Source organism: Mobula hypostoma, chromosome X2, assembly GCF_963921235.1.
Source record: "Mobula hypostoma chromosome X2, sMobHyp1.1, whole genome shotgun sequence".
Taxonomy (NCBI): domain Eukaryota; kingdom Metazoa; phylum Chordata; class Chondrichthyes; order Myliobatiformes; family Myliobatidae; genus Mobula; species Mobula hypostoma.
The window spans coordinates 49,524,522-49,541,171 of NC_086129.1; the positions used below are offsets into that span (position 1 = coordinate 49,524,522).

General features: G+C 41.2%; 1 protein-coding gene across 3 annotated transcripts in view; it reads left to right on the plus strand.

Annotated features, from left to right (window-relative positions):
- Window positions 1–16,650, plus strand: part of LOC134340999 (vacuolar protein sorting-associated protein 26B-like) — a 64,147-nt gene that overhangs the window by 36,337 nt on the left and 11,160 nt on the right. For all 3 annotated transcript variants that reach the window (XM_063038677.1, XM_063038679.1, XM_063038678.1), the window contains exons 3-4: window positions 1,488–1,652; window positions 4,699–4,874. In XM_063038677.1, coding sequence (XP_062894747.1) covers window positions 1,488–1,652; window positions 4,699–4,874 — 341 coding nt within the window. The remainder of the gene's footprint in view (window positions 1–1,487; window positions 1,653–4,698; window positions 4,875–16,650) is intronic.

Sequence of the window (16,650 nt, forward strand, 5' to 3'; positions counted from 1 at the left end):
AAAGAGCCTTTTTCTGTGCTGTAGTGTTCTATGACTCTGGCTCTCATCCAGGTTACGAACAATTGAGGACACAATACTGTTTCCCATGCCCTCCCACTTCGTAACTGTCTGCCAACCTAAATATTGACTGAGAAATTGGATTCCTGTGTCTTGTCCTCAACTTCATGGACACTTTGATAACTTGTTTTATTCCTTATTATTTTTGAACCAGATTTGCAATAATATAATAGTTATTATAGTGCTCCTTTGTGTTGGAGTGATGGTGTTCCTCAGAAATTGATTTTCTATGATGTGAAGCTTTGACAGAATTTGTTCCATTCACATTGTGTTTATTTAGATTTTTTTCTCTCAAGTTCCATACTAGCACATTTTTTATCCCGTATCTTAAATTTTTGGTAGTGATTTGTGAATTCCATAAGGGTGAATTTCCATTACCTGAACTGTCAAACTTGGACTTGCACTTTATTTGTCGACAGGATTTTGGTAACGGTGTAACAATTATTACTACTTAACATCCAAGAGGGTGTTAAATGTAAATGTTTTATTATCTGTACTGTTCTACGTAGAACACTTGAGCTCCAATTCCTATCTGAGCTGGAAGAAGTTCACTCACCATTGCTACTTTAGGGCAATAAACAGACTTTGCCTGTTGCTATTAATGCTACTTGAAACCAAAAAAAAATGTCAGGCTTTGAAATGGTGGTTGGCAGTAGTTGAGGGGAAGGAAGTCTTAATTTGGAAGATGATATCTGCAGGTAGATTAGTCCAGTGGGCAAAGTCGCAAATGGAATCCAGTCCAAAGATTATTGATGTAATGCATTTGTGGAGGTCAAACAAGGCAATGCCATAGACAATAAATGGTGAGATACTGTAAAATATAGAGTAACAGAAGGACTTTGTCGTGCATGGTGAAGATTTCGGAGTGTCATGAGATAGATGAGTAGTCTGTGTTGCACTTGGGATATCTGCTATTTGTTAATTTGATGATGCTAGAACTCTATGGACTCTAGTTAAACCTCAGTCCTGTGTACAATTCTGCTCACTACGGGAAACGTGTTAATTCACAGGCTACACGGGAGTTGAAATATTAGTTCCAAGATTTGGCAGTTTTACTATGAGCAAAGATTGAGTAGGTTTTTCTTTGGAATAAAGGAGGCTGAAAGGAGCTTAGATCAAAGCTTCCTGTTCATGAGTTCCTCAGCAGAGTGTTCAATAATGACAGGGCATAGATTTGATATAAGTTGTAGAAGGGTTGGAGTGGTGTTGAAGGGGGAAAATATCTTTTCATCAGTGGGGAGTCTGGAACTCACTCCCTTTAAATATTGATGGAGATGGAAGTTTATTTTGCATGCAGGGTTACACGCTGAGAAGAGGAATTAATTTAAATGGCTGTTATTGGCTGGCATGAATGCAGTGGGTTGAAGAGTCTCTTGCACTAGATTTCCATGAAAAGCTCATTATCTTTCTTGCAACTCTCCACAATTCAGGTATTTTCTGAGAGCAACCGTCAGCCGCAGGTTAAATGATATTACAAAGGAAATGGATGTCATTGTTCACACTCTGAGTACCTACCCTGAGATGAATTCATCTATCAAAATGGAAGTTGGAATTGAAGACTGCCTACATATTGAATTTGAATACAACAAGTCAAAGTATGTATAGTGAAATCCTGTTATATTTAACAAATTGGGAAAGGCAGTAAAAACTGCATGTAACCCTAACCACATGAATATTATGAGTGAATGACTATGGAACAAGACTAACTTGATTAATGGATACTTCTCATGTTTAAATTGCATACCTAATTTTCTTCTCATTGGTTGTATCAGCAATGGCTCAGCATTCTTGCCTCATTCAGAAGCTCATTTTCCCTCCTCATGGAATGATCACGGCAAGGAAAGAGATGATTCAACCTATTAAATCCATATCAGGTCTGTGCAAGAGAATCCAACCCGTCTCACTCTTGAGTTCTCCTTATTGCCACTGAGGCTTTCATATTTTATGACATGGAGACCATTTGGTCAATTGCATCAAAGCTGACACCATTCAATTCTCACTCTCCCACTTATTTTTCTGCAACTATTTTGTGTGGCCAGCATCTCCACCTGATTCTCCTCATAATTGGGCTCAGTTACAGTAACCAATTAATCTGCCAACCAACTCATCTTGGGGATGAGAGAGAAAACTAGAGCATCTGGGAGAAGCCTGCAGTCTCCGATTCTGCAAACCTGCCATTATTGGAAGTGAGGATTGAATGGGGATATAGGACCAGTGAAAGAGCAGCACTGCCTGTTGCACCGCTGTGCCTTTCAGCTCCTGTTTCAATGCAATGTTTGAATCTGCCTCCACTTAACAAAATAATGCTTTACGTTCCTAGCAGAATTTAAGGAAGCATGGACATTTTTTCCTCCTAAGTAGCCAACTCTGGTAGTTGTAAATGATCCTATTGTAATAATTTGAAGGAAAGGACAAGATTTTTCCTTCAAATCTGACTTTGGTCAGATGGTCTATTATTGTTGCTCTATGTAAACCAGCTGCTGCATTGCCTACATTGCAACATGACAGAAGTACCTCAATGAATGCAAGGCCCAGACCAAGGGGTATAATGTATGTGTCACGTGATGACCAGAGTTAGACATACAAAATGCTGGAGGAACTCAGCAGGTCAGGCAGTATCTATGGAGGGGAATAAACAGTTGATGTTTCTAGCTGAGACCCCTCATTAGAACTGGAAAAGAAGGGGGTTCGAAATGTCAACGGTTTATTCCTTTCCATAGATGCTGCCAGACCTGCTGAGTTTCTCCAGTATTTTATGTATGTTGCTCTGGATTTCTAGCATCTGCAGAATCTCTTGCATGACTATCATCTTGTCCTTCAACGTTAACATCTTTGAAAGTACCCCATCATTAATATTCCAGTGCAATCTTTGATTAAACCATGACTAATCAAAGTGATAGTATGACCACTAATGCTAGACCAAGGAGTGGAGCTTGATAATTATTTGGTCATTACCCTCCAATAATCTGCAGTGATGCAAAAAAGTCATATTATTTACCTGAAAGAAACTACAACAGTCATTAGCTCAACACCATTAGGACCAAGCTAACTCTGAAAGAACACAATTATTTGACTTCATACCCACATTGGCATGCTGTAATTTCATTATCTACAAAGTCAATTTTAACTGTTTGCCTATTTCTCCCCCCCCCCCTTAATTTATCACCAAGAATCAAAGACCTGCAAGACAATGAGAATGTCACAAATTTTAAGTTGCACACCATCCTAATATATACTTGGACACCACTATTCCATCATTACCATTATCTCAAAGTCCTGTAATTCCATGCACAACACTATTGTGGGCTACTGTCAGAACAAGGATAGCAGAAACTGAATATGATCCACATTTACCTTGGGAAGAAGTAAGAGAAGGGCAGTGCTAATGGCACTACCTTTATATGTGGAACTCGTAGGGAAATGTTAAGTGTCCATCGTGTATCTAACTTACTTTTCCTAAAAGTGTGACATTTATCAGCAGAACATGCATCCTGCTGATAGAAAGTGGTGAATTTCATGCTGTATATTTGAAGAAACTGATGACTATTTTTGAGTGTAATTTTGTTGGTATAAAGCTGTAACTCTCAAACTCCCAGCCTGGCTATGAATGTGACTATACTTGTAGTCCTTTGGAGTTTCTTATGATAATTCATTCACAGTATGACTAAGATTTATGCTTTTGTATCTATTAACTTTAGTTTGTTTTTGAGAAGCAGGTATTTTGGTGCATGCATGTACCAATGCACAACTGAAGTGTGGATTGATTTCCACCTTGTGTAGTGTAAAATTTCACATGTGCAGTGCAGTCACTGCTTGTTTTCATTTGTGTGAAATAGCAGACAAATCCTGAAATGATTGGTGGCACCAGAATGAAATGTGTAGATAATATTGAAGTACGTACTTGAACGAGGAAAAGTGATGTTGCAATAGTTACATCACGGAAGTATTAATCCAGAGACCTGGATGAACAATCTCAAGACTAGAGTTCCAATGCTACCATGGTAGCTGTAGAATTTAAGTTAAATTCAAGTTAGTAATCTGGGACTTGGAAGCAAACTAGTAATTATAATGATTGCAGAACCACTGGATTATCATTTTATTATTCCTTCTGTTTCACTGAAGGCCTGCAGAAGAGGAAATCTGCTATCCTTATTTTTCCATGTGATTTCAGACCCACTTCTGAATCTGAAACTACTTGCTAATTCTATTAAATATTAAGTTTGGACATTTATCCTGATCCCAAAGGCGACGAGCTAATATTTAGTTTATTGCACTGTGAAGTTTGATTTCTTTTTTGGTAAATGTGGACTTTCAAGAAAGTTAATGTAATGAAATTTGACAGTACTAAGGATATTTTTGAATTTTACTAAGTGTTTTATGGATGGACAAATTTAGTGCGTATAAAAAAAGAAAAAAATCAGTGTATTCTGACAACTAAGGAAACTAACACCACTTGACTTTATACTGTAGAATTCCTGCAGCACTTTGTGCCCTTGTATGGAATAATGATACATTCCTTCATCTTTTGCATTCAAATGTAAAGTAAGAATTTTTCAGGCAGCAATGAAAATACAATACTTTAAGGAGTTGCACAAAAGCAGAGGCATATGAGTGTTCAATTTTTGTCCCTTGTAATTCCAGGTACCATTTGAAGGATGTAATTGTAGGAAAAATATATTTCTTACTGGTTCGCATCAAAATCAAGCATATGGAGATTGACATCATAAAAAGGGAAACCACAGGAACTGGACCAAATGTGTTTCATGAAAATGACACAATAGCAAAGTATGAAATAATGGATGGCGCTCCGGTCAGAGGTGTGTATGTGAAAAATCTTGATTTATGAAGCAGAGTGGTAAAACTTGTCTTTGTGGTATTGTGGTAATAAGACAAGAACACTTGGGGTCGTCTTGTCTTATTACCGCAATAAAATTTGGCCTTTGGCTTGTAGTTAAGGAGAAACAGCTTCAGGTGTTTTTCCTGCTTGCGCTTTTTGTTGAGGTTAGCTTTCTACCTGATGCCAGTACATAACTGCAGAACACAATTATTTTCTGTGATCATATGAACAGGTTTCTCAGAAGATTGAGGACAGTATGGTTAGATTACAACTGTAACATTGGTCAGCTGGGGTGTCTGAAGTGTGCAGTCTTGAAATTACTTCTGAGATCTTGAAAAAATGTTAGTAGCTTCACATTCCTGTTTGCAGAATGCATTAATGTGCATGTATGCTGTGGAAATGGTTGACAAAATTTTTAAGAAAGTTGCAACTTGCAGAGAAATTTCTGCATTTAGGTTGACAGTGATTTCCTGATTCTTTTCCAATGTTGTATTACATATGGAGTTCAGCAGGAGAAGACTCGATGGGCAAAATGGCCTTATTCTGCTCCCATGTCTTATGGAGAATATGGTTGGTGCAGTTAATTAAGGTCAAAATAAAATTTATTTTCAATGTACTAATATGATACCATATACTACCTCAAGGTTAATTTTCTTGCTGCCATTTACAGAAAAATACAGAATTTACAAAAACAATACATGAACAGAGGCTGACAATGTGCAAAAGAAGAAAAATAATCCAAATATTTTTTTTTTAACTGAGAATGAGTTGTAGAGTCTTTGAACGTGAGTCTTTAGGTTGTAGAATCAATTTTGAGTTGTGATGACTGCATTTACTTGCCCATGCTGGTTTAGGAGCCTGATAGTTGAAGGGCAATAACCGTTCCTGAACCTTTGGCTCCTGTACCTCCTGCCCAACTGTAGTATTGAGAAAAGGGCATGATCAAGATGGTGGGGATCTTTGGATGCTGTTTTCTTGTGCAGTGCTCCTTGTAGATGTGCTCAATGGTGGGGAGGGCTCAGTCTGTGACAGACTTGAGCAGTATCCACCACTTTGAATAGACATTTCCATTCCTGGGCTTTAGTATTTCTATACCAGGCCGTGATGCAACCAGTTCGAATAGTCTCCACCATGCATTTGTAGAGGTTTGTCAAAGTTTTTAGTGACGTGCCGAATCTACACAAAATTATGAGAAGATAGAGGCATTGTCGTGCCTTTTTTGTGATGGCACACATGAGCTGGTGAGAATGAAGCTAATTTTTTGGCTTTTTCATGAAGGGAGTTGAAGATTGCCCACAGAAACACATTGTCATATCACCTTGCCATTCTGTATCTGAATATCTTCAAGTATCACACTGGTAGTTGAGCAAAAAAAATCTATTTCAATATGACTGGTAGCAAATTCTAGTGCATTATTATTGATTTGGACTGTGGAGGATGCTGGCAATGCCGCATGTATTGCCTGTTCCCCGTTCCAACTAATTTCACAACTTCAGATGAAGCATCTTCAATAGATACTGTCTTATCTACTGAAACCATTTTTTGTTTTTAGTTGGTGAATGTTCCAAAGCTGCAGAAGAAATAAACTCCATTTGTTACTTAATGTTGCTGCTGAGTAAGGATTCAATTTACTTGTTGAGTCTCGTGATCCACTTTAAAATAATGCATTTAATTTGTGTGGGAATTCATATTTGCAATTAATTACTAAGAACAACAGGAGAGTAACCCGATAGAACCTCCACTAAATGTTGCTCACTGAAATTTGTTCGGGATTCTCTAACTAATAGTGAGTACTTGAAGTATAAAATGATTACGTCCTTGGAACCGTATCCAACGTTACAGTTAACCCTAAACCCCAACCTCTGCAGGCATTGCTCATTTCTGTAAGCACCAGCAGAAAAATCAGAAAATCACAACATCCTCCTCTGCATTAGTACTGGAAATTTTGTTATCTTTGAGGAATAATAGTTCATTTGGCTACATCACCGTAGAAACTAGGCATAGAATTAGGATATTTAGTCCTTTTTAAGGCATTTACCATTCAGTGTGATCATGGTTGACCACTCGTCTAAATACTCCTGCTTTCTCCTCATACCCCTTAGTTGCCTTTTTAGCATCTAGAAATTTTAACACTTCAAATATATTCAGTGACTGGTCCTCCACTGCCCTCTGTTGTGACATCCACAGATCCACCACCTCTGAGTGAAGAAATTTCTCCATCTGAGACCTATATCTTTTGTATTGTAACCTGAGACTCAGTCCCCTTGTTTTGAGGACTGTAGCCAGGTATCATCCTTGCTATATCAGTCTAGCCCCAGTGAAATTTGTTGTATTTGGATTTCTCCCTCATTTAGTTATACGCCAGTGAATGCAAACCTAACCAACTCAATTTCTCATTGTATAACAATTCAGCCACTCCAGCTATTAGTCTGGTGAGCTTTCATTGCTCTTTCTTTAACAGGGAGCCCTAAAATATGTGCACGTACCTCAGGCATGGTCTCACCAAGGCTACGTGTAATTAATAAATTAAAACCAATGCTGGAAATACTCAGGTCAGGCTACGTATGTAGAAACAGACTTAACATTTCGGGTTGAAGGCTCACTTGGGCATTTCCTTATATTTAAGGTTTCCAACAGCTGTAGTTTTTAATTTTTCATTTCCTGTATAATTTAAACAAGGCATCATCACTCCTGTACTCGAATCCTGATGTTGGCCTTCTCAGCACAACACTTGGTGCCTTTACTTCTCATAGTTCCTACACACTCATTCCTTTTGTAATTAGTGTACAAGTACAGTCAAGATTCTTTGTACATCAGTGTTTCCCAGTTTAACTTAACTGAAATAATATTTGGCCTTATAATCTGCACAGTATAGCATCTTCCATGTTTTTTCTGCTTGTTAAGTTTGTGATGTCAACCTGTAACGTTGTGCATCATGAATCAGAAAGCACTCTAATTACCTCTTATGCCAGTTCAGACAGTTGGTGACCATAATACACTATATAGAAACATAGAAAATAGGTGCAGGAGTAGGCCATTCGGCCCTTCGAGCCTGCACTGCCATTTATTATGATCATGGCTGATCATCCAACTCAGAACCCCGCCCCAGCCTTCCCTCCATACCCCCTGACCCCTGTAGCCACAAGGGCCATATCTAACTCCCACTTAAACATAGCCAATGAACTGGCCTCAACTGTTTCCTGTGGCAGAGAATTCCACAGATTCACCACTCTCTGTGTGAAGAAGTTTTTCCTAATCTCGGTCCTAAAAGGCTTCCCCTCTATCCTCAAACTGTGACCCCTCGTTCTGGACTTCCCCAACATCGGGAACAATCTTCCTGCATCTAGCCTGTCCAATCCCTTCAGGATCTTATACGTTTCAATCAGATCCCCCCTCAATCTTCTAAATTCCAACGAGTACAAGCCCAGTTCATCCAGTCTTTCTTCATATGAAAGTCCTGCCATCCCAGGAATCAATCTGGTGAACCTTCTTTGTACTCCCTCTATGGCAAAGATGTCTTTCCTCAGATTAGGGGACCAAAACTGCACACAATACTCCAGGTGTGGTCTCACCAAGGCCTTGTACAACTGCAGTAGTACCTCCCTGCTCCTGTACTCGAATCCTCTCGCTATAAATGCCAGCATACCATTCGCCTTTTTCACCGCCTGCTGTACCTGCATGCCCACTTTCAATGACTGGTGTATAATGACACCCAGGTCTCATTGCAGCTCCCCTTTTCCTAATCGGCCACCATTCAGATAATAATCTGTTTTCCTATTTTTGCCACCAAAGTGGATAACTTTACATTTATCCACATTAAATTGCATCTGCCATGAGTTTGCCCACTCACCCAACCTATCCAAGTCACCCTGCATCCTCTTAGCATCCTCCTCACTGCTAACACTGCCACCCAGCTTCGTGTCATCCGCAAACTTGGAGATGCTGCATTTAATTCCCTCATCCAAGTCATTAATATATATTGTAAACAACTGGGGTCCCAGCACTGAGCCTTGCGGTACCCCACTAGTCACCGCCTGCCATTCTGAAAAGGTCCCGTTTATTCCCACTCTTTGCTTCCTGTCTGCTAACCAATTTTCCACCCACACCAATACCTTACCCCCAATACCGTGTGCTTTAAGTTTGCACACTAATCTCCTGTGTGGGACCTTGTCAAAAGCCTTTTGAAAATCCAAATATACCACATCCACTGGTTCTCCCCTATCCACTCTACTAGTTACATCCTCAAAACATTCTATGAAATTCGTCAGACATGATTTTCCTTTCACAAATCCATGCTGACTTTGTCCGATCATTTCACCGCTTTCCAAATGTGCTATTATCACATCCTTGGTAACTGACTCCAGCAGTTTCCCCACCACCGACGTTAGGCTAACCGGTCTATAATTCCCCGGTTTCTCTCTCCCTCCTTTTTTAAAAAGTGGGGTTACATTAGCCACCCTCCAATCCTCAGGAACTAGTCCAGAATCTAACGAGTTTTGAAAAATTAACACTAATGCATCCACTATTTCTTGGGCTACTTCCTTAAGCACTCTAGGATGCAGACCATCTGGCCCTGGGGATTTATCTGCCTTCAATCCCTTCAATTTACCTAACACCACTTCCCTACTAACATGTATTTCCCTCAGTTCCTCCATCTCACTGGACCCTCTGTCCCTTACTATTTCTGGAAGATTATTTATGTCCTCCTTAGTGAAGACAGAACCAAAGTAATTATTCAATTGGTCTGCCATGTCCTTGCTCCCCATAATTAATTCACCTGTTTCTGTCTGCAGGGGACCTACATTTGTCTTTACCAGTCTTTTCCTTTTTACATATCTATAAAAGCTTTTACAGTCCGTTTTTATGTTCCCCGCCAGTTTTCTCTCATAATCTTTTTTCCCCTTCCTAATTAAGCCCTTTGTCCTCCTCTGCTGAACTCTGAATTTCTCCCAGTCCTCAGGTGAGCCACTTTCTCTGGCTAATTTGTATGCTACTTCTTTGGAATTGATACTATCCCTAATTTCTCTTGTCAGCCACAGGTGCACTACCTTCCTTGATTTATTCTTTTGCCAAACTGGGATGAACAATTGTTGTAGTTCATCCATGCAACCTTTAAATGCTTGCCATTGCATATCCACCGTCAATCCTTGAAGTGTCATTTGCCAGTCTATCTTAGCTAATTCACGTCTCATACCTTCAAAGTTACCCCTCTTTAAGTTCAGAACCTTTGTTTCTGAATTAACTATGTCACTCTCCATATTAATGAAGAATTCCACCATATTATGGTCACTCTTACCCAAGGGGCCTCTCACGACAAGATCGCTAATTAACCCTTCCTCATTGCTCAAAACCCAGTCCAGAATAGCCTGCTCTCTAGTTGGTTCCTCAACATGTTGGTTCAAAAAACCATTCCGCATACATTCCAAGAAATCCTCTTCCTCAGCACCTTTACCAATTTGGTTCACCCAGTCAACATGGAGATTGAAGTCACCCATTATAACTGCTGTTCCTTTATTACACACATTTCTAATTTCCTGTTTAATACCATCTCCGACCGCACTACTACTGTTAGGTGGCCTGTACACAACTCCCACCAGCGTCTTCTGCCCCTTAGTGTTACGCAGCTCTACCCATATCGATTCCACATCTTCCCGGCTTATGTCCTTCCTTTCTATTGCGTTAATCTCTTCTCTAACCAGCAACGCCACCCCACCTCCCCTTCCTTCATGTCTATCCCTCCTGAATATTGAATATCCCTGAACGTTGAGCTCCCATCCCTGGTCACCCTGGAGCCATGTCTCTGTGATCCCAACTATATTATAATCATTAATAACAATCTGCACTTTCAATTCATCCACCTTATTACGAATGCTCCTTGCATTGACACATAAAGCCTTCAGGCGCTCTTTTACAACTCTCTTAGCCCTTGTACAATTATGTTGAAAAGTGGCCCCTTTTAATGCTTGCCCTGGATTTGTCGGCCTGCCACTTTTACTTTTCTCCTTTGTACTTTTTGCTTCTACGCTCACTTTACACCCCTCTGTCTCTCTGCGCTGGTTCCCATCCCTCTGTTGTGAACTAACCTCCTCACGCCTAGCCTCTTTAATTTGATTCCCACCCCCCAACCATTCTAGTTTAAAGTCACCTCAGTAGCCCCCGCTAATCTCCCTGCCAGGATATTGGTCCCCCTAGGATTCAAGTGTAACCCGTCCTTTTTGTACAGGTCACGCCTGCGCCAAAAGAGGTCCCAATGATCCAAAAACTTGAATCCCTGCCCCCTGCTCCAATCCCTCAGCCACGCATTTATCCTCCACCTTATCGCATTCCTACTCTCACTGTCGCGTGGCACAGGCAGTAATCCCGAGATTACTACCTTTGCGGTCCTTTTTCTCAACTCCCTTCCTAGCTCCCTATATTCTCCTTTCAGGACCTCATCCCTTTTCCTACCTATGTCATTGGTACCTATATGTACCACGACCTCTGGCTCCTCACCCTCCCACTTCAGGATATCTTGGACACGATCAGAAATATCCGGGTCTCTGGACTGCGTCCACAGAATCGCCTATCTGACCCCTTTACTATCGAGTCCCCTATCACAACTGCCCTCCTCTTCCTTGCCCTACCCTTCTGAGCTACAGGGCCAGACTCTGTGCCGGAGGCACGGCCACTGTCGCTTCCCCCGGGTAAGCTGTCCCCCCCAACAGTACTCAAACAGGAGTACCTGTTGTTAAGGGGCACAGCCACCGGGGTACTCCCCATCACCTGACTTTTCCCCTTCCCCCTCCTAACCGTGACCCACTTGTCTGCCTCCCGTGGCCCCGGCGTGACCACCTGCCTTCCACTCCTCTCTATCACCTCCTCGCTCTCCCTGACCAGACGAAGGTCATCGAGCTGCAGCTCCAGTTCCGTAACGCGGTCCCTTAGGAGCTGCATCTCGATGCACTTGGCGCAGATGTAGACGTCTGGGAGGCTTGGAGACTCCAGGGCCTCCCACATCCGACACCAAGAACAGCAAACTGCCCTCACAGTCATAATGCCCCTCTCCTCAAATAGCAACAGAAAATGAATGCCAAACCTTCGTCGCCTCGCCCGTTTCCGCCGAAGCCCGTTGAGCCGAAGCCCTTAAGTCTTCACTCTGCTCCCGGCTCACTACGCTGCCCGCTCTATGAGGCTTTGTTCCTTTTAAATCTGCCGCGCTGCACTGCCCAACGTCACACGCCTGCGCAGTCCCACCTCTCAGAAAGCCGTTGGAGAAAAAAAATAACGAAAATTTCAAAAATCTCTTTATCAAACCAGAAAATCCATAATAGGCCATAAGATATGGGAGCAGAAATAGGCCATTCGCCTATTGAGTCTGCACCATTTCATTGTGGCTGATCCATTTCCCTCACAACCCTGTTTTCCTGCCTTCTCCCCACAACCTTTCACGTCCTGACTAATCAAGAACCTATCAATCTCCACCTGAAATGCATTTGGCCTCCACAGCTGCCTATGGCAGTGAATTCCACAGATTCAGTATCCTCTGGCTTTAAAAAAAAAAAAAATCTTCATCATTTCTGTTCTAAATGAATGCCCCTCTATTTTGAGGCTGTGCCTTTTGGTCCTAGACTCCACCACTAAAGGAAATATCCACTCTGTCTAGGTCTTTCAACATTCGACAGGTTTCAATAAGATTATCCCCTACCCCCCCCACCCCATTCTTCTGAATTTCAGCAAGTACAACCCCAGAGCCTTCAATCGCTGCTTGTATGATAACCCTTTCATTCCCGGAATTATTCTTGTGAACCTCTTCTGAACCCCCTCCAATGTTAACATATCCTTTCTTAAATAAGTGGGCCAGAACTGCTCATGATACTCCTGGTGAAGCATCACCAGTGCCTCATACAGCCTCAGTATTACATCTTTGCTTTTACAGTGCCTATGAAAAGTATTCACCCCCCCCGCCCCCGGGAAGTTTTCAGTTTTACGGTTTTACAACACTGAATCACAGTGGATTTTTTTTTGACACTGATCAACAGAAAAAAGACTTGTGTCAAACCAAAAACAGATCTCCCCAAAGTGATCGAAATTACAAATATAAAACACAAAATAATTGATTGCATAAGTATTCATGCACTCCCCCCCCTTAATATGACACACCAAATCATCACTGATGCAGCCAATGGTTTTAGAAGTCACATAATTAGTTAAATGGAGATCACCGTATGCGGTCAAGGTGTTTCAATTAATTGTAGTAAAAATACAAACTGCATCTGGAAGGTCCAATTGCTGGTGAGTCAGTATCCTGGCAAAAACTACACCATGAAGACAAAAGAACACTCCAAGCAACTCGTAAAAAGCACACAAGTCGGGAGGCAGATACAAGAAAATTTCCAAGTCACTGAATATCCCTTGGAGTATAGTCAAGTCAATCGTCAAGAAATGGAAAGAATATGGCACAGCTGTAAATCTGCCTGGAGCAGGCCATCCTCAAAAACTGAGTGACCATGCAAGAAGGGAACTAGTGAGAGAGACCTGTGACAACTCTGGAGGAGTTCCGAGCTTCAGTGGCTGTGATGGGAGAGACTGCACATACCACAACTGTTGCTTGAGTGTTTCACCAATCGCGGCTTTATGGGAGAGTGGCAAAGAGAAAGCCACTGTTGAAAAAATACTCACATGAAATTTGGTTACAGCTTTGCCAGAAGGTATGTGGGAGACTCTGAATTCAGGTGGAAGTAGGTTCTATGGTCTGATGAAACCAAAATGGAGTTTTTTGGCCATCAGACTAAACACTATTTTTGATATAAGCAAAACACCGCACATCATCAAAAACACACCATCTCTACTGTGAAGCATGGTGGTCCATGCATCATGCTGTGGGGATGCTTCGCTGCAGCAGGCCCTGGAAGGCTTGTGAAGGTAGAGGGTAAAATGAATGCAGCAAAATACAGGGAAATCCTGGAGGAAAACCTGATGCAGTCTGCAAGAGAACTGCAACTTGGGAGAAGATTTGTTTTCCGGCAAGAAAATGACCCCAAGCATAAAGCCAAAGCTACACAGGAATGGCTTGAAAACAACAAAGTTAATGTCCTGGAGTGGTCAAGTCAGAATCTGGACCTCAATCCAATTGAGAATTTGTGGCTGGACTTGAAAAGGGCTGTTCACTCATGATCCTCATGCAATCTGACAGAGCTTGAGCAGTTCTTAAAAAGAAGAATGGGGAAAAATTACTGTGTCTAGATGTGCAAAGCTGATAGAGACCTATCCACACACTCAAGGTAGTAATTGCTGCCAAAGGTGCTTTCTACTAAATACTGACTTGAAGGGGGTGAGCAGTGTCAAAAAAGCCAAATGAAATCCTCTGTGATCAAATGTTGTAAAACAATAAAACATGAAAACTTCCAAGGGATGTGAATACTTTTTATAGGCACTGTATATTCTAGTCCTCTTGAAATGAGTGCTAACATTGCATTTGCCTTCCTCACCACTGACTCAACCTGTAAATTAACCTTTAGGGAATCCTGCACAAAGATTCCCAAATCCCTTTGTACCTCGGATTTTTGAATTTTCTCCCCGCTTAAAAAATAGTCTTCTGCTTTTAATCTTTCTACCAAAGTGCATGGCATACACCTCCTGACACTGTATTCCATCTACCATTTCTTTTCCCATTCTTCTAATGTTTCTAAGACGTTCTGAAGGCTCGTCGCTTCCTCAAAACTACCTGCCCCTCCACCTATCTTCGTACTGCCTGCAGTCTTGGCTAAAAAAAACTGTCAGTTTCATCATCCAAATTGTTGACAGGCAACATAAAAAGTGGTCCCAATGCAGATCCTTGTGGAATGCCACTAGTCACCAGCAGCCAACCAGAAAAGGCTCCCTTTATTCCTACACAACATCCACCAATTCTCCTTTGTCTATCCTGTTTGTTATTTCTTCAAAGAATTCCTACATGTTTGTCAGGAAAGATTTTCCTTTAAGGAAGCCATGGCGACTAGGGCCTATTTTATCATGTGCCTCCAAGTACCCCAAAACCATCACCTATACAATCAACTCCAATATCTTCCCAACCACTGAGGTCAGGCTAACTGGCCTATAAATTTTCTTCAGCTTCTCTCCCTCAAATAGTGAAGTGACATTTGCAATTTTCCAGTCCTCTGGAACCATGCCAGAATCATTTGATTCTTGAAAAATCATTATTAATGCCTCCACAATCTCTTCAGCCACCTCTTTCAGAATTTTGGGGTATAGTTCATCAGGTCCAGATGACTTATCTGCCTTCAGACCTTTGTTTCCAAAGCACCATCTTCCTAGTAATGGTAACTTCACTCACTGATGCCCCCTGACAGTGTCTTTCACAGTGAAGACTGATGCAAAATACTTATTCAGTTCATCCGCCAATTCATTGTCTCTTGTTACTACCTCTCCAGCGTCATTTTCCAGTGGTCCGATATGTACTCTTACCTCTCTTTTATTCTCCATGTATTAAAAAAAAGACTTTTGGTACCAATTTTGATATTATTGGCTAGCTTACCTTCATATTTCATCTTTTCCATCTTGTGGTTTTTTTTGTTGCCTTCTGTTGGTTTTTAAAAATTTCCCAATTCTCTCACTTCCCACTAATTTTTGCTGTATTATGTGACCTCTCTTTTGCTTTTATGTTGATTTTTTTTTTTTTTTCGCTTCCCTTGTCAGCCATGGTTGTGTCATCCTGTCTCTAGAAAACTTCCTCCTCTTTGGGACGTTTTTATCCTGCACCACCTTAATTGCCCCCAGAAACTCCAACCATCGTCCATGCTTGTGTACCCTTGTATCCCCTTCCAGTTAACTTTGGTCAGCTCCTCTCTCCTTCTGTAATTTCCTTTACTCCACTGTAATACTAGTACACTTGACTTAGCTTCTCCCTCTCAAATTGCAGGGTGAATTCAGAATCAGGTTTATTATCACTGGTATGTGATGTGAAATTTGTTAACTTAGTAGCAGCAGTTCAATGCAATACATATATAGAAGATAAAATATAATAAATAAGTAAACTTATTAAGTATACTTCATACAGTATACCTATATTGAATAGATAAAAAATTGTGCAAAAAACAAATACTATATATATTTTTTTAAAAAGTGAGGTAGTGTCCAAGGGTTCAATGTCCATTTAGGAATCGGATGGTAGAAGGGAAGCTGTTCCTGAATCGCTGAATGTGTGCCTTCAGGCTTCTGTACCTCCTACCTGATGGTAACAGTGAGAAAAGGGCATGTCCTGGGTGCTGGAGGTCCTTAATAATGGACACTGCCTTTCTGAGGCACTGCTCCTTGAAGATATCCTGGGTACTTTGTAGGCTAGTACCCAAGATGGAGCTGACTAAATTTACAACCCACTGCAGCTTCTTTCGGTCCTGTGCTGTAGCGCCCCACCCCCCCCCCACCCACCCCATACCAGATTGTGGGAATGATAGTATTAAATGCTGAGCTATAGTCGATGAATAGTCAAGTCACTTTTTATTGTCATTTCGACCATAACTGCTGGTACAGTACACAGTAAAAATGAGACAATGTTTTTCAGGACCATGGTGCTACATGAACAATACAAAAACTACAGTGAAATATGTAAAAAAAAAAAAAACACAAAACTACACGAGACTACGTACCTACCCAGGACTGCATAAAGTGCACAAAACAGTGCAAGCATTACAATAAATAATAAACAAGACAATAGGGACAGTGGAGGGCAGTAGGTTGGTGTCAGTCCAGGCTCTGGGTATTGAGGAGTCTGATGGCTT